We start from the raw sequence: 26,152 nt of genomic DNA on the forward strand, positions 1-26,152 counted from the left end.
CTGTGCCTTTAAGCGGAAGTCTCAATCTCACGTAGTTTTGTTCCTTAAAAGGAAATCAGAAGGCTTAGCTGAGGCATTGCCTTGAAAGTCATGAATAAACATCAGATTGCTTTTCTGCGCATACATCACAAGAAGACACTACCTAATGGAGGACTCCTCGCCCTCCGACACATGAAAAGGCAGTGAAATTACCCACCAAACCATGCAGCCGCGTGGCTCTAAAATGGACCGCTGAGAGAGGGAGGGAGGGAGCAGAAGAGAGGAGAGGAATCTTTTACTAAAATGGCTCCCCATGATAACCATCTTTCTAAGCTTCGGAGCGCTCTATGTTCGTGACAGAAAATAAATCAAATAATATATGCTTGCTACAATAATCACTTGCAATGAGAAGAATTCAGAACTGCTTTGCATCTCGGGCCAAAGCCATTTCTCCATTCCTCCACTCTCCTTTGTCATCAATGTTCCGTCCTCATCATTTCTGCATGTGTTGATTCTGCTGCCACATTTAGGAGCAGTTGCCATTTCAGGGTGGCCATTTAACAAAGCAAAAGAGTATTATTCTGGGTCTCTAAAGGAAATGAAATTGCATTTATCAGCGTGTATCTGCTCAGAGAAGGAGAGTGAACGTGTTATGAGGAGCGGAGCGGTTGACTGGCTGCAGTAAAATGTCATCTCTCTCCACACTGGGCCCACTGATAAGAGCAGCTGCCTGGTTCACACTGTGTAGCCACACAAAATGGACACGCTGCAGAGGAGAGGAGAGAGACCTGCCTGGGAGAGAGGGACAGACAAAGAGAAAGAGGAGGAGAGGGAGAAAGACAGAGAGAGAGGGGGAGAGGAAGACAGAGAGGGGGAGAGAGGAGGAGAGGGATCAGGTGAGAGAGAGATAATGGAGGAGACAGATAAATACAGTGACAGAGACAGACACAGCGGTAGTACAATGAAAAAGTGATAATGAGAGAGAGAACAAGAAAGATAGATGGACTGACACCAGACATGAAGAGAAGGAATAGACTCTACACAGCCTACAGGCCCCATGAGTGTCATTGACACAGTCCACACATGATATCAGGCTCTGACTAGCAACTCTATACAAGCAGATTCACTGTAGTTCAAATCAGCAGCAGATAAGCCAGCATTAGTATTCATTCAGCTTTAATAACATCTTAACACGATTCAATTATCATGCTAGAAACAAACACCTATTCAGACGAATAATCATTCAAACTATTTGTTGATATAACAAGTGGCTACTCGATAAAGAAATGTGCTAATAAATATTAAATTGGGAAACAGTTGTGTGTCATGAATAATCTGTGGTGGAGGTATGGAAAGCTCTTGAGCGTATGCATGTCCACCATTTCCTCCTATCTGCAAGTGTGGGTGTATCAGAGTCTGTAGAACGCCTAGGGCAACTTAGAGTGAGAACATTTCCACAGAGATCACATGGAAAAGATCCATCAGACAGAGATACTAATTGGTGTGTGTGTGTGTGTGTGTGTGTGTGTGTGTGTGTGTGTGTGTGTGTGTGTGTGTGTGTGTGTGTGTGTGTGTGTGTGTGTGTGTGTGTGTGTGTGTGTGTGTATATATATGGACAGGCACAGGGATGTACACCTAGCCAGGCGTGAGAGCAGTGTTGTGCGGCAGAGTGCAGTAATTTCTTTGATCATTTTTAATGGCCGCTCTTTCATGTGAGGCTGCGGCTCACACACAGCTCCCTGCAGGTGTCATCTCATTCCTTCAGTTGTGGGATTAGTATGCGGCAGGCAATAAAAAGCCGGGCCATTACATTGTGCAGCGCACATACATAATCTCAACACACCAGGATCATTACCTTTTCAAAGGAGGATATCAGCTCAGGTTTCAGAGAGAAAGAAAGAGAGAACAAGATAAATGGAGAGAGAGAGACACCAATAGAGAGAGAGAGAGAGAGAGAGAGAGAGAGAGAGAGAGAGAGAGAGAGAGAGAGAGAGAGAGAGAGAGAGAGAGAGAGAGAAAAGAGAGAGACCGAGAAAGACAGAGACAGAGAGAGACACCAATTGAGAGAGAGAGAGAGAGAGAGAGAGAGAGAGAGAGAGAGAGAGAGAGAGAGAGAGAGAGAGAGAGAGAGAGAGAGAGAGAGAGAGAGAGAGAGAGAGAGAGAGAGAGAGAGAGAGAGAGAGAGAGAGAGAGAGAGAGAGAGAGAGCGCGAGAGAGAGAGAGAGAAAGACACCAATGGAGACAGAAACAGAGACCGATAGAGACAGAGACAGAGAGAGAGAGAGAGAGAGATTTATTGTTATTGTTGAATGTATGGTTATTTTGACACTTGGTTATTGTTGTTACTGTTGTCAATTTTGATTCTCATTTTATTTATTTTTATATTGTAAATATCCAAAATAAGCTTTGGCAATATGTACATTGTTACGTCATGCCAATAAAGCAAATTGAATTTAATTGAATTGAGAGAGAGAGAGAAAGAGAGAGACCGAGAAAGACAGAGACAGAGAGAGAGACCGATAGAGACAGAGACAGAGACAGAGACAGAGAGAGAGACCGATCGAGACAGAGAGAGACCGAGAAAGACAGAGACAGAGAGAAAGACAGAGACAGAGACAGAGACCGATAGAGACAGAGACAGAGAGAGAGACCGACAGAGACAGAGACAGAGACAGAGAGAGAGAGAGAGAGAGAGAGAGAGAGAGAGAGAGAGAGAGAGAGAGAGAGAGAGAGAGAGAGAGAGAGACGGATAGAGACAGAGAGAGAGAGAGAGAGAGTTTTTTTTTGTTTTAAATAATCTTTATTGGGTCTGGGAGCCCACCACACAATAAATACTCATACAAAACCATAGTTACACATCAATTAAAAACACAACTCCAATTCCTCCTCCACAGTAACTAAACACAACAGCCTCTGAATACCCCATATACTCATAAACAGATCAATATTGTTGACAAGTTTATAATAGGCAAACTCAACCCTTAGTCTCGCTGCCAACATTCCCTCCAGCATTCCCACCTCATCCACAGACCCCTGTCCACGAATACTGTTCTTTCGGGTCTTCCATATCGCTAATTTTGCTGCCCCTAACACAAAATTAAGCAACACAACTACACCCTTTTGACTAAACCTGTACTTTGGCCCAAATATATACAGTTGGGAAGAGAAAACCTCTCCCAACGCTGAGAACCAATTGGTGATCAGGTCAATCATCCCGACCAACCTGGGACACTGTAAAAACAGATGTGCCAGAGTTTCAGACGCACAGAATGGACACCGCTCCCCAACAGTAGGATCCAGGTGTACCAGATGCATGTTGGTGGCTATGGCTCCATGTTTTATCCTCCATTGCCTCTTATCAATAGGCAGTTTGTATAATGATCGCCAACAGCCTTTTGGGGAGGCACCTGGACCAAGCACACCCGCCCACCTCGTCGATTTTACCCCTTCCAGGGAAGAGGCATGGGACACCTTTACAAATATTCTGTACATGGCCTTCTTTCCCACCTCCTTGAACTCCCTCAGCTCCGGGGTATGGAAGGAAAGCAGCATCCCCACGTCCTCCTCGAATGCCCCCACCGCAGCACTAACAATCAGTGCAGGGAACACATAATCCAGACCCTCCTTCCACCGATCAGAATTGGAAGTGTCAGTCACATACTGACGATGAAGAACTGGCAAGGAGTCACAGACCTCAGCGACGACCTTCCTCAGTAGGCGAGATGATCGGATCCCTGCTCTTTCTCCCAGCTCCTCCAACGATCTGCTCCTGCTCCGCATCAGATGACCCAGCTTGGTACACCCCACGCCCAACAGGAATAAACGTAGGCTGGCTGAACCCAGAGCACGGGACTGGATGGCAGTGTTGTAAAAAAGAGGCCACATCCCTGGAGAGCCACATCCCTGGTGGCGTGCCGGCCTTACGGGACTTGACAAGAACTCTCCAAGCCTGCATAACTGACTCATAAAATGGAGTCAGGCCAGACAAATCACCCCCCTCCAGCTTTAAGAGGAAAAGGCCCGCTCTCCTCATCAATGTGTAGGCTGTGTCGACCCAGCTAGAACCGTCACTGTACAACAGTCTCTGGGCTGCTTGAAGCCGGAAAGCCATGATCCTAGAGGAAATGTCCACCAGTCCTTGCCCACCCTCGTGCAGTGGCAGGTACAGGGCTGCAGCTTTAATCCAGTGTTGTCCAGACCAGAAGAAATTGACAAGGGTCCTCTGAAGCTCTTGTATCAGACCCTTTGGTGGTTGCAAAATCATTAGTCTGTGCCACAGGGTAGAGGCAGCAAGATTATTAGCTACCAGTACCCTTCCTCTATAAGACAGCTGGGGCAGCACCCATTTCCATCTTGACAGTCTGGCACACACTTTCTCCACTACACCCTCCCAGTTTTTTTTCTGAAAGACATCTGAGCCTAGAAAACCCCCCAAAGTCTTCTGACCTGCCCACAGCGCTTCACCCAATTGACTCTAGCTGAGGAGGCCCCCTCATACACCTTTAAAGCATCTTCACCCCCTGTAATAAAAACTGTCACATCATCTGCATACGCAGACAGTGCTATCGTGGGACCCTTAATTATACCTGGCACAGAGAAACCAGTAAGCTTCGCTCTTAAAAAACAAAGCATTGTTTCAATCGCCAGACTATATAACTGCCCTGAAATTGGGCATCCCTGCCTGATGCACCTTTGGACAGGGATGGGGCAACTCAAATCACCCCCCACGTTAATGTGGGTTTACTTTCTTTGGATCAGGAGAAGGCTTTTGATCGTGTGGACCAACAGTACTTGTTTAAAACAATGAAAGTCTTTGGGTTTGGGGATGTTTTTTTGTCTTGGATGAATTTACTGTATGCTGGGGCCTCGTGTATGGTGAAGGTGGGGGGTGGTTTGAGTTGCCCCATCCCTGTCCAAAGGTGCATCACACTGTCTTAAGGTTTCCTTTATTTGATCAAAAACAACAGTACCCTCATTAGGAGCATAAACATTCAACAACAAAAAATACATAACATCCACCTTGACCAATAAAACCCGACCCTTGACAATCTCTGTTGTAGATACCACAGTCACTCCTAAGCCTGAGGAAAACAAAATTGCCACCCCAGCACTGAAATTAGTACCATGACTGAGTATATGCTGCCCCTCCCACCACATACCCCAGTCAACCTCATTTTCCTCATCAATATGTGTCTCCTGTAGGAAAACTACATTAAGCCTTTTCTGTTTTATTACTTCTAATACCCAAGCCCTCTTATTCCTGTCCCTTCCCCCATGAATATTGAGAGAACCTACCCTTAGTACCTCCATATAGAGAAGAGAAAAGAAAAGCAGAAGAAACCACAGAGAAACCAAAGAGAAAAAAGACACCCTATGAAGCATGATCATCATCATTATTTAAATTTTCTCTTATTAACCTGACCACGTTTCCCACCACCTTTTGCTGCTGCAACAGCAGTAACAAATTTCCTCAAGCGAAACCGCTTCTTCTCACTCAACTGGTCTAATCCCACCGTCTTCTGTAACATCACAGCTGACCTCACAAACTTATCAACATCAAAATAATCTGCCAATTTGACAGATGTCCCAAAAGTCTGATCCAGAAACCCATTTACCTCCTCTAGATCGTAAATTGAGTCCTCACCAGCTGCTATCATATCAAAAGAGATATCCATATCCTTCTCCTGATTCTCCTCAGCTGAGGCCACAGACCACAGACCACTGACTCCCCTCTAGCACATCCCTTTCAACACTCGCCACTTGCACCCCATCACTCGTACCAGGCATCTCCTCCACTACCTGGGAGACTAGCCCCACCTGAACCCCATTACTCGTAGTGGGCATCTCCTCCACTACCTGGGAGATTAGCTCCACATGAACCCCCTCCTGGTACCCAGCACTCGTACTGGGCACCTCCTCACCAGTCTGAGGAACTGGCTCTTCAGATCCATCCTTACCTTCTACAACAATATTTTTCTGCTGCATAACATTTCCCTCTAATACAAGTTGCAACTCCGTGCCCTCAACACGGATAACTTGTTCCTCAGCAACAGGTGCTTGTGGCTGCTCAACCACTGTCGGCCCACCTCTCCCTACATCAGCGGGCCCAGGCGTTACGATGACCACCTGCGCCCCTCCCTCTGCCTTCTCCCTTTTCGGGCAAGCATGTCGCTTATGACCAACATCCCCACACTCAAAACACCGTTGACTACCCGTACTAGCATACGCCATATACATTCTATTGTCATACTTGACTTTAAACGATAACTCTAAAGTCTGCTCCGGTGAGTCCAAAAACATAAACACCTGTCGCCGAAACGACATAACCTGTTTCAACGCCGGGTGTTTGCAACCCAACGGGACAACCTTAATTGAACTTGCAAACTTCCCAAAGCGCAATAACTCGCGCTCCAATAGCTCATTTGGAATAAACGGCGGTACATTTGAAATCGTTACCCTTGTTGACGGAGAACAAAGCAGCGTAACTTGAATAAACGAAGTACGCCATGCTCAACCATACGATCTACAAGACGCTCTTCTTTAAGAAAAACCACCACCGCTTTATTCATCCGTGACGCATACGCAACATTCTCATATCCTACCTTCTCTCCTACGGCGACCAGAAACTCCTCCACCGTGACAGTAGCTTCAGTAACACACCTAAAGCCGTGCCGAAGTGACGAAAATACTTAATTCTACCACAACAAAATAAAAATAATAACCTTAATCATGCACAGAAGAAAACAAAGAATGCCACCAAGAAAGAGAAAACCAAAAGAAAGTTCTGAATATCTAACTCTACACAACACACGCACTCCATCGCTCATACAATTCCCAGCATGCAGCAAACACTCCCAGCATGCAGAGAGAGAGAAAGAGAGAGAGACAGAGAGACCGAGAGACAGAGAGAGAGAGAGAGACAGAGACAGAGACAGAGAGAGAGAGACCGATAGAGAGAGAGAGAGAGAGAGAGAGAGAGAGAGAGAGAGAGAGAGAGACACCAATAGAGAGAGAGAGGGAGAAAGAGAGAGACAGAGAGAGACAGAGAGAGAGAGAGAGAGAGAGAGAGAGAGAGAGAGAGAGAGAGAGAGAGAGAGAGAGAGAGAGAGAGAGAGAGAGAGAGAGAGAGAGAGAGAGAGAGAGAGAGAGAATGAGAGAGAAAGAGAGAGAGCTATCAATCAGCATTGGTGATAGGTAGTCAGTGTGCACAACATGAGACAGGGTGAGTTCCTTCCAAACCCTTGTTGAAATTACAGATGGGTAAACTGCTCGGTGTCTGAGAGGAACCTCTGAGGAATAATAACACACTCCTCAATCCACTGTGTGGAGATTCATACATAAATTATTTAGCCATTTCACCTTTCCCTCCATCTTGAATGTGTGTGGGTGACAACTGGAGCATGAGCTAATCTGATATGATTCTGACAGGGAGACAGAGGCCTATTGCAACCCACCACCACAAAATTGAAACAGAATTAGTCAAACCAACAAAACCATCCATCGCCACCGACTTCTGAAATATACCGCAGCACATACACAGTAAAACACATTCATACACTGAAATGTAATTCTTACAGAGGCTCAAAGATGGCCGCTATCTGTCTTAGCTAGCTGTGGGTGTCCTAACAGGCCTTAGCCCTCCATCTCCTCCCATACAAGACCCAGTTTCCTTCGGTAACTGGAAAGCTGTCTATGAGGCATGAGGGAGCGTTCCCTGTGAGCCACTCACAAACGCCCGAATCTGTGTAGGCCTAGCAGACAGGTAAGAGGTCTAACAGCAACTAAAAAGCCATTTTTATGACATGTGAAATCTGTACAGAGCAGTCAACTGTTTCATTATTCATAGTGCTCAGGAGGCCTTCCTTCTCTCTGCTTGTAGAGAAACACAGCCAGCTCCTTTTACCTCAGCAGGCTCGTTCAACTCTATCCTCCAAGGCAGCCCACTGAAACCAGGTGTAATTTACACTCCATCTTTATCTATTTATTTGGTTCTCTATAAACCCTGGTCTGTTATGACCAGTGGGCAGAGGCAGGACTTCTCTCCAGGCCTCAGTGAGTGTCTAGGAGGATAAGCAGGGTTGGACAAGGGTTGCAGTGAATAGAAAGGGAATGTCTTGTCACTTTTTGCTACCTCTAAACATGATGCAATACAACAAAGTTCCCAATGAATGGTCTTCCTCAGATACACTACATGACCAGAAGTATGTGGACACCTGCTCGTCGAACATCTTATTCCAAAATCATGGGCATTAATATGGAGTTGGTCCCCCCTTTGCTGCTATAACAGCCTCCACTCTTCTGGGAAGGCTTTCCACTAGATGTTGGAACATTGTTGCGGGGACTTGCTTCCATTCAGCCACAAGAGCATTAGTGAGGTCGGGCACTGATGTTGGGCACAGAATCGTCTAGAATGCCATTGTATGCTGTAGCGTTAAGATGTCCCGTCACTGGAACTAATGTGCTTAGCCCGAACCATGAAAAACAGCCCCAGACCGTTATTCCTAGTCCACCAAACTTTACAGTTGGCACTATGCATTAGGGCAGGTAGCGTTCTCCTGGCATCCGCCAAACCTAGATTCGTCTGTCGGACTGCCTGATGGTGAAAAGTGATTAATCACTCCAGAGAACACATTTCCACTGCTCCAGAGTCCAATGGCGGCAAGCTATACATCACTCCAGTCGACCCTTGGCATTGCGCATGGTGATCTTAGGCTTATGTACGGCTGCTCGGCCATGGAAACCCATTTCATGAAGCTCCTGACGAACAGTGCTTGTGCTTCGTTGCTTCCAGAGGCAGTTTGGAACTTGGTAGTGAGTGTTGCAACCGAGGACAGACGATTTTTACACGCTTCAGCACTCGTCGGTCCCGTTCTGTGAGCTTGTGTGGCCTACCTCTTCACGGCTGAGTCGTTGTTGCTCCTATACATTTCCACTTCACAATAACAGCACTTACAGTTGACCGGGTCAGCTCTAGCAGGGCAGAAATTTGACGAACTGACTTGTTGGAAAGGTGGCATCCTATGAAAGTGCCACGTTGAAAGTCACTGAGCTCTTCAGTAAGGACATTCTACTGCCAATGTTTGTCTATGGAGATTGCATGGCTGTGTGCTCGATTTTATACACCTGTCAACCACGGGTGTGGCTGAAATAGCCAAATCCACTCATTTTAAGGGGTGTCCACATACACTATATATACAAAAGTGTCACTGGTGTTTACAAACCTGTATAGCTGTAGCCCAAGAATTTGACCAACATGGTTGCACAATATCACAACACTACGAAGCCCATTAGCAGCCTCTTTCACTACAGTAGGGAGAGACCTGAGCTGTAAAATGTCTTACAAATCTCCTTGGACGTGCAAAATGCTGTGTAATGTAGATTTAGGTGTTTTCTGATAGACGAAGCAGAGGTCTGAAAATGTCTCCAAGCCTACTTTGTGAGAAAGTCTATTTACCTTTCAAAAGATAATCCATGCGTTTATACCCAGGGTAGTCTACAAAAACCCAGCGCTCCTGTGAACAAGAGCAGAATATTCTCCATATGAAATGAGAGTGAAACTAAATGCCATATACCAATATGGCTAAAATAAATGGGAAAATAGGCCCAAGCCAAGGTATGGCTTCTCTATCATGATGACCTTAGGTTATACCTTGTGCGTGTATGCGTTTGTGCGTGGGTGTTGAACACAGGTGGTCTGCTGGTTGGAAGAGGACCAACCTGACTACTTTTCCTGTCACACAGGTACAACTGCTGGGCCTGAGAGGAGACACTGTAGGGCTTACTGCTGCTATAATCTACACACACACACACACACACACACACACACACACACACACACACACACACACACACACACACACACACACACACACACACACACACACACACACACACACACACACACACACACACACACACACACACACACACACACACACACACACACACACACACACACACACACACACACACACACACACACAATGGAGAGTAGTAGACAGTCCCAATGCCTCTTCATGTTTCATGCTGCTTACAATAACATATCCAAACACCTTGTCTTAGAACAACACAAACATAAGATATAAACACGCACGCTACTTGACCTCTCTCCACCTCGCATAGTTTAACTGCTCTTCACAGACAAGACCTATCACAGCCTATGGAAATCCTACTTTATCCCTCACAAAGCCACATTTTACTCCAATTACATGCAACATCCATCTGTGTGTTGAATTAATACAGAGAGCGCGTGAGGGACAACTCAACATCCTGTTTACCTCAACAGAATGAATATGCTCTAGTTCTGGGGGATTCTCAGTCAGTCAGTCAGCAGGTACTGGGCAGGGCTGGACTAGGCTGGGCTACACACAGCTAGGGAGCAGCTGGGTCCAGTTGTGCTAAAGCCCGGGAGGAGAGGAGAGGAGAGTTTGGGATGAACAGATGAATAGATGCTCAGGGGTTTCAGTAAACAGAGTCTGATGGTACTCTGGCAGCGTTTACTCTGTTCACTTTGTTTTACAAATCGCTTTTTGTCACTGTGGCTCTCCTGAGCCCTGGGTTATTCACGCTCTCTCTCTGTTATCAGGGCTGATTAGGAGGACTAGGCTGGGCCTGCAGGTTCTCTAACATCCACAGGCAGTAGTACACAGCAGCCATTACTGTACGGTAAGATAGATGAACAGATGAGTAAAATCGAACCAATAACATTACAGTAGCATTAGAACTCCCAGCTCCAGCCCTAATGTACAGTACATTTACGTGGAGACAACACCTCTTTGTGTTACTCCATAAAAATGAATGGAGTAACACAAGAATGATAAACCAAAGGTAAACAACAATTGACAACCTAATGTCACCATACAAGATAAACAATGTTTAAAATAAACTACACTATGCTAGTGTAATGGTACTGTATTGAAGCATCATTGCCTTAAGCTAGGGTAAAAATGAATTCATGTATTTCATTTGATGTAAAAACATCTTGTCCATACTGACTGATACTGGGATTGCTGGCAGGCAGGAAGGCAGGCAGGCAGTTGATATGATTCCCAAGGTGTACTGGGGAGAGATCCCACTGGTCCAATAAAAGGCCTGAGTTCCTGCAGCAAACGCTGCTTTTCTCCAGACGTAGGCCTACACTCAACTTTAATTGGCCTTTTCTGTAGCTGTGAACCTTAATGACTCTGTTCCTGGATTAAAAGCCTTCTACCTCTCTCTCCTTCCCTTCCTCCCCCTTCTCCCTCTCTCTCCTTCCATTCCTCCCCCTTCTCCCTCTCTCTCCTTCCCTTCCTCCCCCTTCTCTCCCTCTCGCTCCTTCCCTTCCTCCCCCTTCTCCCTCTCTCTCCTTCCCTTCCTCCCCCTTCTCCCTCCTTCCCTTCCTCCCCTTTCTCCCTCCTTCCCTTCCTCCCCCTTCACTCTCTCTCTCCTTCCCTTCCTCCCCCCTCTCCCTCTCTCTCCTTCCCTTCCTCCCCCTTCACTCTCTCCCTCTCTTTCCCTTCCTCCCCCTTCTGTCTCTCCTTCCCTTCCTCCCCCTTCTCTCTCTCTCTCTCTCTCTCTCTCTCTCGCTCTCTCTCCTTCCTCCCCCTTCTCTCTCTCTCTCTGCTTCTTTTCTCCTTCCCTTCATCCTAATCCTCATCCTCCTGCTCCTCTCTCCCTCACACTACCTCTCATTGCCTCTCACCCCAGCCACTCCTAACAGCTATACACACACACCTTTGTTTCCACACATAAAACCTTTTCTTTGAGGTTAAAGTCTAAGCGTTTTTCTCTCCAAAAGGTTAGAGGACAAGGTATGTATCACTCCTGAAAAGTTTTTCTCTCCTTTTGTCCCCATAGTGCTTTCTCTCCATGTCGCTATCTTTGCAACATCAGCCACAAACCATTCATTTCTGACAGAGAGGTGAGAAACAGAAGAAACACTCATGAAGGTGAACCAGTGAACCAAACTTCTCAGGATACTAGGGCTGGGAATTGCCAGGGACCTCACGATACGACATTATCACGATACTTAGGTGCCGATACGATATGTACTGCGATTCTCACAATTCTATATGTATTGCAATTCGATACTGTGATTTTATTGCGATTCGATGTTCCTAACATATTGCTCACCTGCAGCTGCAGAGGGAAAGTAGAGAGACATGAGAAAAAATGCTGAAAACAAATATAATACTGCGATACTGTCACGTTCCTGACCTTATTTCCCTTGTTTTGTATTTATTTAGTATAGTCAGGGCGTGAGTTGGGGTGGGCAGTCTATGTTATTTGTTTCTATGTTTAGGTTTGTTCGTTTGGCCTAATATGGTTCTCAATCAGAGACAGGTGTTTGTCATTGTCTCTGATTGGGAGCCATATTAAGGTAGGCTGTTTTCACTGGTTGTTTGTGGGTGATTGTTGCTGTGTCTGTTTGTTCGCCACACGGTACTGTTTCGTTCGTTCGTTCGTTCGTTCGTTCCTGTTCGTGCGTTCCTGTTCGTGCGTTCATGTTTTATATGTTCTCAAGTTCAGGTCTGTTCACGTCGTTTATTGTTTTGTAGTTTGTTCAAGTGTTTTTTCGTCTTTGTTTAATAAACGATAGTATGTATTCAAATCACGCTGCGCTTTGGTCCGATCCTTGCTCCTCCTCAGACGAGGAGGAAGACGAACGTTACAGATACTGTCAAAACTATACAATATATCGTCAAAAATGATATCCCGATATGCAACTGTATAGATTTTTTCCCCCATCACTACAGGATACAAAGCAGGCCTAGGCTTTACAGATCCTACAGAACAACAAGGTGATGAGAAAATATATTGTCTACATTACCTTATGTGCTGTATAATTGACTCACACATTGGGAGTCAAGGCTACATTTAAATTAGGTTAATTCCATTCTTGCATTTGTGCTTGCAGAACAAAGCAAACCAGTACAATTTTCCCCATTCTCCAACAGCTCTCTGCATTGTCTACTCATGCCATTGTTGTCAAGCCTATTGTAGTGTTGTCACGATACCAGAATTGACTTAGATACCGTTAACAGTAGGGATGCACGATATAACTGGGAACATATTGGAATTGGACGATATTAGCTAAAAATGCCAACTTCGGTATCGGCCGATGTCTAGTTTAACGCACCGATGTGCAAAACCAATGTCAAAGCTACTGTGCATACCTATATAACGTAGGTACATGACGTCATGACGCCACGTAAAATGTTGCGCTACACGTGCAACAAAGCATTCCTAACCTAGCCCACAATGTCTGCTATGTGGATCGAGCAGTCAGCAAGTCGAGCAGTCATTTGAAAGAGTAAGAAAATTGCAGCGAGACAACTCAAAGGCAAAATCCATTAAATCAAAATCCATTAAAGCCAAGATAATGGAAATTATTGCCCTTGACAATCAACCGTTCTCTGTCGTGGGTGATGTTGGCTTTCGCCGACTGTTCGAGCACCGGTACACACTACCAAGTGTGCTATTTTTCAGATGTTGCCCTACCGGAGTTACACATTTATAGCATCACTGCTATTAGCTTCATGACATACATACTATAGAACGCTGTTTGGGTCTTTGCGTGTCAAAAAAGATGTAGTAGCACTGTCAAAACTGTACAAAAAAGTCTGCAAACAAGCACACACCGGCCACGAACAATGTGTTAACAATACCGAGTTGGTAATAAAGCATAATTTATTCGACCGCAACTTCTGGGGTAGCTAGCTTAAGCTTGGTACCTAGCTAGTACCAATACAACCAGTCTGAAAACAATGACCAGTAGAACCTGTAGTCATTTTCATTATTCTTAGCAATGATTTAGAAATCCTTGTGAATAAGTATTAGCTAGGTTACCACTTGTTGTTCGCCTATTGAAATTGAACTTCAGTTCATGAAAATAAATAGCTAGTCAGCAACTTAACCCTGTTGCCCAAAGCCAATGTTATAAGCAGCCTGCTAGCTTCATCTGGCTCGTGAGGCTCGATCGCACCGGGTTATGTGTTGTGAAGCTAGCCACAATAAGGATTAGGCACAATAGTGTAATTTGAGGTTTGCCTTCAAAATAAATGTATGTCATTGACAGTAATGCAAATGAATATAATTAGTAGAATTATGCCATACTTTTATTTTGAAGGCTAACCGCAAAGTCCACTATTGTGGCTAATCCTTATTGTGGCTAGCTTCACATAGATGGGTCCGACCATAATCAAATAAGAACTGTCTTATAAATTAGGGTTATTTTAGATGACACCTAGCTATATAGTTAGCTAACTATAGCTACTGAAACAGATGTCGTGTTATTTGACACGTCAGATAGCGTTATTTGACGTGTATCATTTTTGACATGCAAAGACCCAAACGACATTCCATAGAGAGGTCGAGAATGAAATGACTGAACAAATAAACAAAGACACAGCACAGCAAGTAAGTGAAAGAAATAGGTTTTGATTATGTTTTACTGGTAATGGGGACATACGTAAATGCCAAAATAACTTTTTGGTCAGTGTGTGTGTGTGTGTGTGTGTGTGTGTGTGTGTGTGTGTGTGTGTGTGTGTGTAACCTTTATTTAACTAGGCAAGTCAGTTAAGAACAAATTCTCATTTACAATGACGGCCTGGACAACGCTGGGCCAATTGTGCGCCGCACTATGGGACTCTCAATCACGGCCGGATGTGATACAGCCTGGATTCGAACCAGGGACTGTAGTGACGCCTCTTGCACTGAGATGCAGTGCCTTAGACCGCTGTGTCCATGTGTGTGTATTAACTATTTAACTGTACTAGAATGCTTAAAGGGCCGCTAAAATTGTAGATATCGGTTATCGGCATAGGGTTTTTTTGGCAAGGAAACAAACTAAACTAACTCAGCGTGACGATGCTGCTCAGGGTCGTGACCTTATTGGCGGTTGGTTTCTCTCCTCTCTCTCCCCTGTTGACATTCGTAGTTAACATTCCTCATGGCGAGGAAATGTGTTCTCAACTGAGTTTAGCCACAGGAGTGAGGGACATTCAAATACGGTTGTATTTATTCCCGTTTCACTTTTTTTGTTTTGGGACCATTCTATTACTAGGACCGCTGTTTATTACTGATTTGTACTATTCATTTTTCAGAAATCGGTATCGGGCAAAAATGTAATATCGGTGCATCACTAGTTTACCAGGTTTAGTATAACAATACTCCATACCAAAACGATAACACGGCAAAAAAAGAAGGCATATTAGCCAAAGTCACAGAACTTGATCCAGACAGATAAACTCAGCTACTGCTCAGTTCAATCGTTGGGCAACTTTTGAGTACAATATCATTACATTACAGCCATGTATGCATTAATGAATCAATTATACAATCAATTTGTTTCTAGCAATCTAACTACATAACAGTAATAATTTATTTGAATGGTAAATTTCAATTAATAAACTGGGTAAATCAAGATGTAGCCTTATCCACAATATAGGTAAATTCATATTCAACAGGAGTGTGTGCATGCATTGAGTTATTGCGCTTTTGGCTAATTTCATGGGGCTACAGAGAATCTTATTGTTTTGTACTTAACATTTGCATAAAAGTAGCTTCTTTTATAAAAATGTGCGCTGTCTCTTTAACCAGTAATGACTTCATTCATTCATGAGCAAAAAGGCAATAGATAATCTTTACAAGAGACGTGAGAGACCGAATAAGTGAATGAATAAAGTTTTTAGTGGCAATCAGCTTTGAAATCAGCATATTTTGCGTTGTGATTCACATATTATCCCAAACAAAGTACTAGGGTAGTGAATTGATGTTAGCTTTAGCTGTTAGCTAGTAAGGAAAGCTAGTCTACAAATCTGGAAGCTACCGGTACCTTCTTGCATTGTAAAGTGTTCTAGCCTGTTTGGACATTGTTTTGCAAACAGTAATGAACAATTTCTACATGCTGTATCGCATTATTCAAGTGTGTTAACTTCGTCGCTCTGGATAAGAGCGTCTGCTAAATGACTTAAATGTAAATGTAAAACTTCTGTGCAGCATGAGTGGGGACCTAACATGATGCAGCTCAGACTGCCAGTGCAGGCTAAGTGGAACAGGCAAGGCGGTGTGCGCGCCTCGCGTTATAAGGGGATATCGGCTGCCGCTGTGAGACACATTTTTATAGAAGTACCGAAAGTCACAACACCATTTTTCATGATATAGTATCGAAAAAGTACAAAAGTTTTGGTATACAGGCAACACTAGCCTCTTGCCTTGAAGAGTTTGAGATGGAAGAAACTCAAAGCTATGTGCAACTGAAAACCCATTATGAGGGAAATGTCTCCAGTGTAAAAACTTACACTACTCTCAAAGACAATAATAAAAACATTTTAAGGCTTTATACTATATCAGCATACCTTTAAGTGTGAAAAAGCATAAGAAGCACAAAGGCTACAGGACACTGTACTCTGTACCTACATTGTATTACACATTTTTTATCTATGTTTGAGCTTTCAATAGATTTGAAAGATTGCCACAAGCATATTATTCTTCTAGCATGAAATCAAAAAAAGTTTGCAACTTCAAGGCTGTCCATCTTCATGATTTTTTTTTTTTTGCGTGTGTGTGTTTGTGTGTGTGTGTGTGTGTGTGTGTGTGTGTGTGTGTGTGTGTGTGTGTGTGTGTGTGTGTGTGTGTGTGTGTGTGTGTGTGTGTGTGTGGCCCCTGTCCTTCAGAGTAGCCGTGTGTTTCTTCCCTGCCAGCTGCCCTGGTCTGGCCAGCATGGAGCGGAGTGCTGAGTGATAGACTGATCGATGGGCAGCCTAATCAGCCAGCTTAACTCTAATACCCTGGACAGGTCCACATCATTATCATATCAGGCTCCACACGTTTCGAGGTGACAAGGCAGAGGCAAAAGATTAAAGCCAATCCTGTAAAGAGGTGCCACAACTTTTAATGCGCTGACCAAGACAGGCTAGGTTTTATCTGGTAGCAAAGAAAGGAGGCTGAAGGAAGAGACAAAACAACACAGTGAAAACAGATGAGGAACTCATCAGTTGAAATTATTCTGTGCTTGGGGAGTGCTAGTGAGCACATGGCTTATCAGTGGCTTTGTTGTGGCACGAGCTCTAACCGTACCTCAAACCACTTCCGTCAGCCAGCTCTCCCCCAGCCCACAGCCTGGTCCTAGACTCCTAGCAGCCCATTACTGGCTATCTATTAAGGTAAGCGTTCGCTCCACACACATTTGGGGGCGCTGGGGGAACTCTTAGAAATCATCTATAAACTGCTTTAAACAAACTGTTTACAGGCCGTAAATGACGCATAAAAGAAGAAACAGGTTTGAGGTTGGAGCTGGGGCTTGTGGTGGTGGTGGCTGCACACACTTCACTCGATTATCTTCAACACACACACCCCCGATCTGTGAGTGATTCACAAAGGAGGACCACAATACATGCATTCCACACTTTAAAACCAGCCAAAATGACACACACATTCATGAGAAATGTTGACTAACTGCGCAACAACAAAAAAGACATTCCAATGCCAAGAACAACCTGGCACCAATTAAGCTCTAGCTTTAGAAAGCACTGCCAATTCAAACCCAACAGGCAAACACAGTACGTGCTACATTCAGTATTGTGTAATGGCATTGAGTTTCTTTCCAGCATGTTCAAATAATATACAAAAGTGTATGTAGGCTATACGCGCTTATCTTCAGGGTGCTGCTATAACGAATGCGTAGACCGATTAGTTTTGGGTTTCATAATTAATGCTGCCTGTTGAAGGTCAACCACATTCCATTCCTGTGAAGATGAAATGACTGAAAGGTCTGGGGCAGTCAGCTACACAGAGAGACAAAGAGAACGTTGACTTGGCCAACAGGCACACCCTTTCCCAAACTCTGCCTGGGCTTATTTTAACAATCCAATAAAAAAACAGTAATTTACCTTTTTTCTTATTGTCCTAGTTCATAATTCCCCATTACTCAATTACTGTCAGCTTCCTTTACAGCGAAGGATAGAGTCTACAGGGAAATGGAGGGGGATACCAATTCCTACAAAAGCAACTTTCTGTTCACCAAAATTGGCGCTCTCATTATACTGTTCATGGGAGAAAAGCGAAGGTGCTCAAACCAAAGGTTTTTGAAGCATGAAACCTGATTAATAAGCTGTGATACAGATGCCTCCATGACAATTTCATCTGTAATGAAGACCATGTGGTTAGCAGCTCCAGTGTCGACCCTGAGGCACAGCTACAGTGAATACGGCTGATTTTGCATGAAAAGCCCAGTTAATAACATTAGGGGGAAATCTTAACAATCGTTCAGTGCAGGAACAAGTTCAGCAATACATGGGCCTGAGAGTAAATCAATCTTAAATTGATTAGCTGTTCCCAGTGAAAGACTCAGATGAGGTTGTTTCCCCCTACCTTGTTCTGAAGTCACCTGCAAGCCCACTGATGGCCGAGCTCCAGGCTTATTCTATGAGCCTTGACAATCCATAACACACACACAGTCAGCTGTCTATACAGTTATGAATGTGAATGTGACTTTCCCCATAGTCAGAGTGTAACCCTGAACTTAGCGGCCACCACTCCCCATCATCATTAATGCTTAAGATGGCTAACAAGCCCACTGTCAACAGCTTCCAGGCTAATCGACATGTCAATCAATGGCGGGTGTGAGGCGGGCTTTTAGAGGGTCCCTGGGGTGGCTTCTTAGAGCACGCTCAGTTTAACACAGCAGCGCACTGAGGGTGTAAACAGAGAGGGATATAGACTGCTGGATTGACTAGCTGATCAATGCCATTGATCACTCACCTCCAGCTCTTTGTGCAGGCTGGCTGTTCTCCCCTCCACCGCCCGGCCCTCCGCCTCCTCAGCCTCCAGCGCCTGGATCAGAACCTCATTCTGCTCACTCAGGTCCCGCACAAACGACTGCAGCACGCCCACCTTACTCTAGAGGGAGACAGAGAAAAGGGGCACAGCAGACACGACCTTTGTTAGGTGTTTATTGGAATATCAACACTGAAATGGATTGCTGCTACCCACCTTCACTCAGTGTTATGGAGGGAGGACTGAATGACCAGTTGTGATTAAAACAAATCCATTCAGAAAAATACAGCATGAATACATCAAAGGAAGCAGTGATGGTCAGAGAAAGTTTGAAAGTGGTAGGCATCAGGTAGGTAATCAGGTAGGTATTTGAGGGAGACAGAGACAACTCTTCTCACTTGCTGTTGTGTCGGTTCTTGTCCTGCCCGCATCCCCTCTCTGACAGCCAGCCCCTCTGATCATAAAGCAGGACATGCAGGGGGTGTTCGGGCCAAACCCATCAGATGACATCCAACCCCCCCCCCATATTAGAGCTCTGATAACACCAGGGGTACTATTAGTCATACGCCACCTCTGATCTAGCACGGCATCTTCACAGCCCAGACACATGGATGCTCTGACACTAATTCCTATGCAGGAACATGCCGACTATCTGCAGAACAGCCCAGACAGTTTGGACCCAGATGATAATTTAGTGCGGGATGGACACATAGGAATTATTATGTCTCTGTCGGCCGTCAGGTAGAAATGGAGATAAATGCTCCATCAGACTGAAGGGTATTTGCTCTTCAAAGCCTCTTTTAAAGGAGTGGAGATGGAGGTGAAGTGGAAGTGACAAGTGCCCCGCCTCACTTAAACAGAACACAAACAGGTGGGTTTGATGCTGCCCTGATGCAAAGCCCAGCCCACCAGCTCAATCAGCCCGTGGTGATGGGCACTGGCAGCACACACCCTATGAACTGGGGGCCGTACATGGAAAGGTCCTCCCCCTTCAAACACTAGGCTAATTCTCTAGCCCCAAAGACGCATGTGGGAGTCCTTACTGTGACTAATAGATGAGAGGAGCAGCATTAGGTTCCTTGAGAGTACCAACATGGGTCCTGCCAACATCAAAGGTTACCCTTTCTGTTAAGTAATTCTGCCCTCAGTTTGAAAGAATGAGCAGATGAGAGTCTGGCAGGGGGGAGGAGGGTGAGAGTGTGAGGGAAGGTAGGGCAGGAGGGGTGAGAAAGAGGGGGAGAAAATGAGAAAGAGATCATATATTTTAGGTGTATAATCCTGTTTCCCAGCTGTGAGCAGTTTTACAAAACAAATCTCCTGGCCATGAGAAAGATAATGCAAACCTCATAATGACACAAATAATAATACAACAACACCAATAGCCAGCCACCCAGCTGCATCCAGGACAGCGGCTGGCTATCTCGGCCACCACACAGCCTCACCAAATTCAAATTCATATTGGATTTTTATTCTTTCACCTTTCTCAAAGCATCCATTTCAGACGGCATGAAAAAGTAATATTCCAGCAATAAAGCTTGATTTACACCCCTTCCATGTTCCCCCTCTTCCTTTTTTATTTGATCATTTAGCCAGGATCGTATAACTGTATATCAGACACAAATGAAATCAGCTCCCTTGCACATTAAGGCCATGTCTTGCTGCAGCTAACATCCACTGCAACCCAGCCAACCAGCTCCACAGCAAGCCAAGGGCAGTGTCCCATTCATTTTCAGGCCCATTTCCTCCTATGATTAGGCGATCAATCAATCCCAGCCTTCAATCTCATCAAGCAGACGGGATTATCTTCCCATCTCCCCTCTCTCCCTCTCTCCACTCAGTCAAACACTCACTCCCTCCCTCACACACGGCAGCACATTAACATCAGATCAAGTATCACCCAACGCACGCCGTCTGCCACATCAGCCCACCACAAACAGACAGATCTTCATCGCACCCTTCTCTCAACATCTCCTCTGTCTCCTAAGGAGTGAGCACACACACACGCACACACACACACAGTTCATTTTTAGAAGCATCAAGCATTAGGATCCCTGTGGATTGACAGAGAGTGCGGCCTTTGCTAAAGCAGTCTTCAAGGCTTTCACTTACACACTCCCTTTCCAAGCCCCCATATTCCTTGAGAAGATATTGAATGGATGGCATCGCTCAACACCACTGTATCATAACTGCACTTGTGAGATATAGTAATAAATCATTTATTTTCTTAAATGTGGAAGAAGTCACATCACACAATGTCCAGTAAAGCCAAAGACCTCACATAGCTCCTCTCTGTTATTCACTGCAGATGGAACACCGTAGGTAACAGATTAGGATTAGCTGTGAGGTTTGGAGTGTTAGAATACATTGATCAAGCCTGGGCTTGTCCTTCTATTGGTCAAAGAGTAACCTCATATCGCCAACATGCTTGTGTACCCACAATGCACTGGGGAGCAGCTCGACTCTTCAGTCTCTGTCAGGTTAAGAGATGTTACTCGATAAAAGCATGGTAACTGAGGTCTTTGTGGTAGGAAAGGGGTTGGAGGGGATCTTTTTTACAATGTGGACCGCTGTTTACACTCCCTAAATGGTGGCTAAAACAGTCACTTGTAAACAGCAGAATGCCATTAAACTGGGTCCACTCAGGGCTGTTGGGGCTTCTCAACACGGCCAGATAAATGGCCCACTGGGACCAGGGACTGGGAGGTGATATGGGGTCCAAGAGACACCTCCACACACATACTGGTACTGAGGCAGAGAGCAGGGGACAGTCTACAACCCATCAATAACGGTCCTTACAGGCCATGGGTCTACTCTAGGCTTCCAGAGCATTTGGAAAGAAGTCAAGGGCTGTGAATATTTCCACATTTTGGAAATGTTACAGCCTTATTCTAAAATGGATTAAACTGTTTTTTTCCCTCATCAATCAACACACAATACCCCATAATGACAAAGCAAAAACAGGTTTTAGATTATATATATACATTTATGGAAATATCACATTTACATAAGTACTCAGACCCTTTACTCAGTACTTTGCTGAAGCACCTTTGGGTATGACGATACAAGCTTCTTGGGTATGACGATACAAGCTTGGCACACCTGTATTTGGGGATTTTCTCCCATTCTTCTCTGCAGATCCTCTCAAGCTATGTCAGGTTGGATGGGGAGTGTCGCTGCACAGCTTTTTTCAGGTCTCTCCAGAGATGTTCGATCGGGTTCAAATCCGGGCTCTGGCTGGGCCACACAAGGACATTCAGAGACTTCTCCCGAAGCCACTCCTGCGTTGTCTTGGCTGTGTACGTAGGGTCGTTAGAAAGGTGAACCTTCGCCCCAGTCTGAGGTCCTGAGCGCTTTGGAGCAGGTTTTCAAGGATCTCTCTGTACTTTGCTCCATTCATCTTTCCCTCGATCCTGACTAGTCTCCCAGTCCCTGCCACTGAAAAACATCCCCACAGCATGATGCTGCCACCACCATGCTTCACCGTAGGGATGATGCCAGGTTTCCTCCAGACGTAACGCTTGGCATTCAGGCCAAAGAGTTCAATATTGGTTTCATCAGACCAGAGAATCTTGTTTCTCATGGTCTGCAAGTCCTTTAGGTGCCTTTTGGCAAACTCCAAGAAGGCTGTCATGTGCCTTTTACTGAGGAGTGGCTTCTGTCTGGCCACTCTACCATAAAGTCCTGATTGGTGGAGTGCTGCAGAGATGGTTGTCCTTCTGGGCAGCCAGGTCTAGGAAGTCTTGGTGGTTCCAAACTTCTTCAATTTAAGAATGATGGAGACCACTGTGTTCTTGGGGACCTTCAATGCTCAATATATTTTTTGGTACCCTTCCCCAGATCTGTGCCTCGACACTGTCTCTGAGCTCTACGAACAATTCCTTTGACCTAATGCCTTAGTTTTTGCTCTGACATGCACTGTCAACTGTGGGACCTTGTATAGACAGGTGTGTGCCTTTCCAAATCATGTCCAATCAATTGAATTTATCTCAGGTGGATTCGAATCAAGTTGTAGAAACATCTCAAGGATGATCAATGGAAACAGGATGCACCTGAGCTCAATTTCGAGACTCAAAGCAAAGGGTCTGAATACTTACGTAAATACATTTTTGTGTTTTTTATTTTTAATAAATGTGCAAAAATGTCTAAAAACATGCTTTCACTTTGTCATTATTGGGCATTGTGTGTAGATTGATGAGGGGGGAAAAAATATTAAATACATTTTTGAATAAGGCTGTAATGTAACAAAATGTGGAAAAAGTCATGGGGTCTGAATACTTTCCGAATGCACTGTATGTACTACAGAATAAGTGAAACATTGTTGAACTTACAGAACTGGAGAGAGCTCATTTTGAAAATACCTAAATGAGTTTGACATACCCCTCTGATGGTAATATTCAAGTAAACTAGATAGTGTATGCTATGTAATTTAATTAAACTCTTAGCTCACTGCTTTTAAAACAACACTATTATAGGATAGGCAATAGAGATGTTGATATACTGTACTAGTCCTTCTTTGAACCCTTGACAAGAGAGTTCTAAAAGGCTTGTTTTGTGTTTCCAGAGCCGAGGCTGTCAGAGGCCGTGTGAATCAAACAGGATTTCCCCAAACCGAGGATAAATGCAGTTAAAATGAGAGGCTGTGTTGTTTCCAAACTCTGCCATTGCTTTGCCATGGAGAGGATACTTCTGAGAGAAGGAGCTTTCCTCTGGTGAGTAGAGTCAAAGAGACAGGCTTGGCTCACTAAAACTTTCATCAGCCGTCATCATGCCCAGTCCTCAAGGTGTGCAGCCACCCCCCCACCCACACAGCCAACCCCATCCCATAGCCACTGACATGACATGCACAGAGGGGGAGAGAGAGCAGCGGAATTGGCTCATCCTCATCACTTTCATCATTCTTTAGTGGAGATGAATATGAAAAATAGCACATCTTTAAATGTTGAGGAGAAGAAAAATGAATTAGTAATAGACTTACAAGGACTAAGAGCATGCACATGTAGGGAAATGTATTCCACTTTTACTGATGAGCACTGGCTAAAAGGTACATTTTCCCGATATGTAAAGATATTCAATAAAAGCCACTTAATGGGATAGTTAAAAAATAACCCAAAAAGCTTTTTGATGTAAAGACAGTAATTCTCTTAACAACATTGATCAACCTGTCATGCTTTCATTATGGCACTATACCTTTTAGCAGCCATGCGCTAGGCTAATAGCATTATAAGTCTCTAAAACACCAAGTTTCCTCCCTGCCCTTGTCAGGATCAGTCTGTTGTCCCTCCTCAGACTTCACATGCAGGGCCAGCAGATACAGTCGCCATAAAAGGCCTGTCACTAAGTGTCTGCATCATGATGTAGGTCTAACCATTTTCTAGTTTATTCTCACACATATGCATCACATTGCAAGATCAGTTCATTAGTTGAAATAACACACTTGCCCCAGCACATCCAAGGAGCGTCACCGCCATTACCAGTTTACCTGCAGAGCCTCCTCCCGGCTGTCATCCGATTGGTCAATGCGTCGAAGGCGCTCGTGGTAAAGGGTGCGGAATTCCACAAGGAGTTTCTGAATCTCAGCTGGCCGCTGAATCTCACTGGAGTAGCCATGATCCCCTAAGCCAGACCGGTAATCTATCAACACAAATAAACACATATTACCATCAACACAACTGATGCATGGATACCATGTCTCACAATGACAAACTAAACTAAAACTGAAAATTGTGACATTGCCTACAGTACTATGTAGAGAGAGACGCCGTAAAAAAACAGTGATGGGTTTCAGTGCGGGCATCAGTGTCTGAGCTGGCCACTGATGCTCGTCAGCTACTCTCATAGGAACTGTGACTGTCCAGAAGTGCAGCAGCCCACACAATAAATGGCTTTAATAACATACCTGAATCCTCAGGTGCGTAAAGCCCTTGTTTTTCACTTCATCATTTTTAATTATGTGCTGAAAAAACCTACCCAGAGCCCCTTGCTTCAGACCACAATGCCTTGTTATATTCTCTCTAACAGCAGTAATTAATCTAGGGAGCATAGCAGCATAGTCTCTCTTTGAGGAGCGGCCTATAAAACACATTTCACTCCGACAACTAATACGTTATAACAATGGCAGATAAAGAGAAACTGTGCACCAAAGGAGCAGGTGAGATTTGAGGCAAAGAACAAATGAAAATGCCCAAAACTCAGAGGTTTAAAACAACTCTATTTGTGCGTATGTGTGAGTGAGCTGCATCAAAATCTTCTGAAATCATGGAAAGGAAAATAAGTAATGAAAAAAGAAATGAGAATAAATCATATCTTGCTGCAGAGTAGCCTTGACCTGGAGGATGATCTTGATAGAGGTGGTGCTGTCCATTTAATTCATATTGATGTTTACACAACACCACCCCCAATCTTCCTTATCTCACTTCTGACCAAGTCATATTCTAGATTAGATTGAACCAACTCCAGATCGAGATGGAGAGAGAAAGCAAGACGAGAGCAATGAGAAAGATAGAAAATATCCCTTTAAAGGGAGGTGTAGACAACGTTTGTATAACATGTTTAGTTAATTAACAATTCAGGCTAATGCATTTAAATTACATTTAGAACTAGCTAACTTCACAAACAGCAGGCACCTATCTGAGGCACAACCTTCATTACAAATCTCTCAGTGGCAGTGCTTTGCATCACGAGCCTCAACTCGTTCTCCTGAGTGAGATGGATAGGTAGCAGCAACCCAGCTAGCTACGTTACTTTGACAAACAGTGACAAGTGTTTTCCAGGATATGGCTATAAACCCACAGGCAGTATCAACTTCTTGAAAAACTACGAGGTCGCCTAACGTTGATAGCCAAATAGGTAACGTTAGCTTATATCTAGATAATTATTTGGCTAATTCCGTTAGCTGGCTAGCTAACATCAACAGAGTTAGTTGTGTTGTCTTCATAATATGTAACGTTAGCTAGCTACCTGTTGCACTCCGGCTGCTTATCATTTCATTCGGTTTCAGATATGCCAAGTGGCTTTATGAGGCGCCTTGCACAGATTTAATCAACCTCATGTCGTTCAGCAAGTGAAAGTCTCCCTTCTACTTTGCATTATAAATGCAGTGGTAAACTTATTATGTTCCGTTTTATCCGCTGTCATCACGTTCTAACGTTACCCGCCTGGAAGCCCCCATCTCCCGCTTCTGCACCTGCACATCCTGTCAGTTCAAGTTCCAACAGTGAGACTAGCCAATCAGGCAATGATTTTGCGTAGCGCTTTTTCTTTAGAACCAATCGCAGTGTACACATTGCCACGAAGAGGCGTGAACCAGTGTTTGTTTTGGGAGTGAAAGTCCCAGATTTCCATGGAAACTTGCACAACTAACTAGCCGTTTGGTTGTGACTAGCGAGCATTACTGTCCCTTGGACTCTCCTCTTTGTTG

The 26,152-nt window shown here is 44.5% G+C and overlaps 1 protein-coding gene across 2 annotated transcripts in view; it reads right to left on the reverse strand.

The window, feature by feature from the left end:
• The window catches only part of LOC139563119 (polyamine-modulated factor 1-binding protein 1), a 193,787-nt gene extending 167,887 nt beyond the window's left edge, over positions 1–25,900 (reverse strand). For both annotated transcript variants that reach the window (XM_071381411.1, XM_071381410.1), the window contains exons 1-3: positions 25,693–25,900; positions 24,215–24,366; positions 18,721–18,858 (exon numbers count right to left, since the gene is read on the reverse strand). In XM_071381411.1, coding sequence (XP_071237512.1) covers positions 18,721–18,858; positions 24,215–24,366; positions 25,693–25,717 — 315 coding nt within the window. In that variant the 5' untranslated portion in view covers positions 25,718–25,900. The remainder of the gene's footprint in view (positions 1–18,720; positions 18,859–24,214; positions 24,367–25,692) is intronic.
• Positions 25,901–26,152: the final 252 nt, after the last annotated feature.

The sequence above is a fragment of the Salvelinus alpinus genome, chromosome 33, assembly GCF_045679555.1.
Source record: "Salvelinus alpinus chromosome 33, SLU_Salpinus.1, whole genome shotgun sequence".
Classification (NCBI taxonomy): Eukaryota; Metazoa; Chordata; class Actinopteri; order Salmoniformes; family Salmonidae; genus Salvelinus; species Salvelinus alpinus.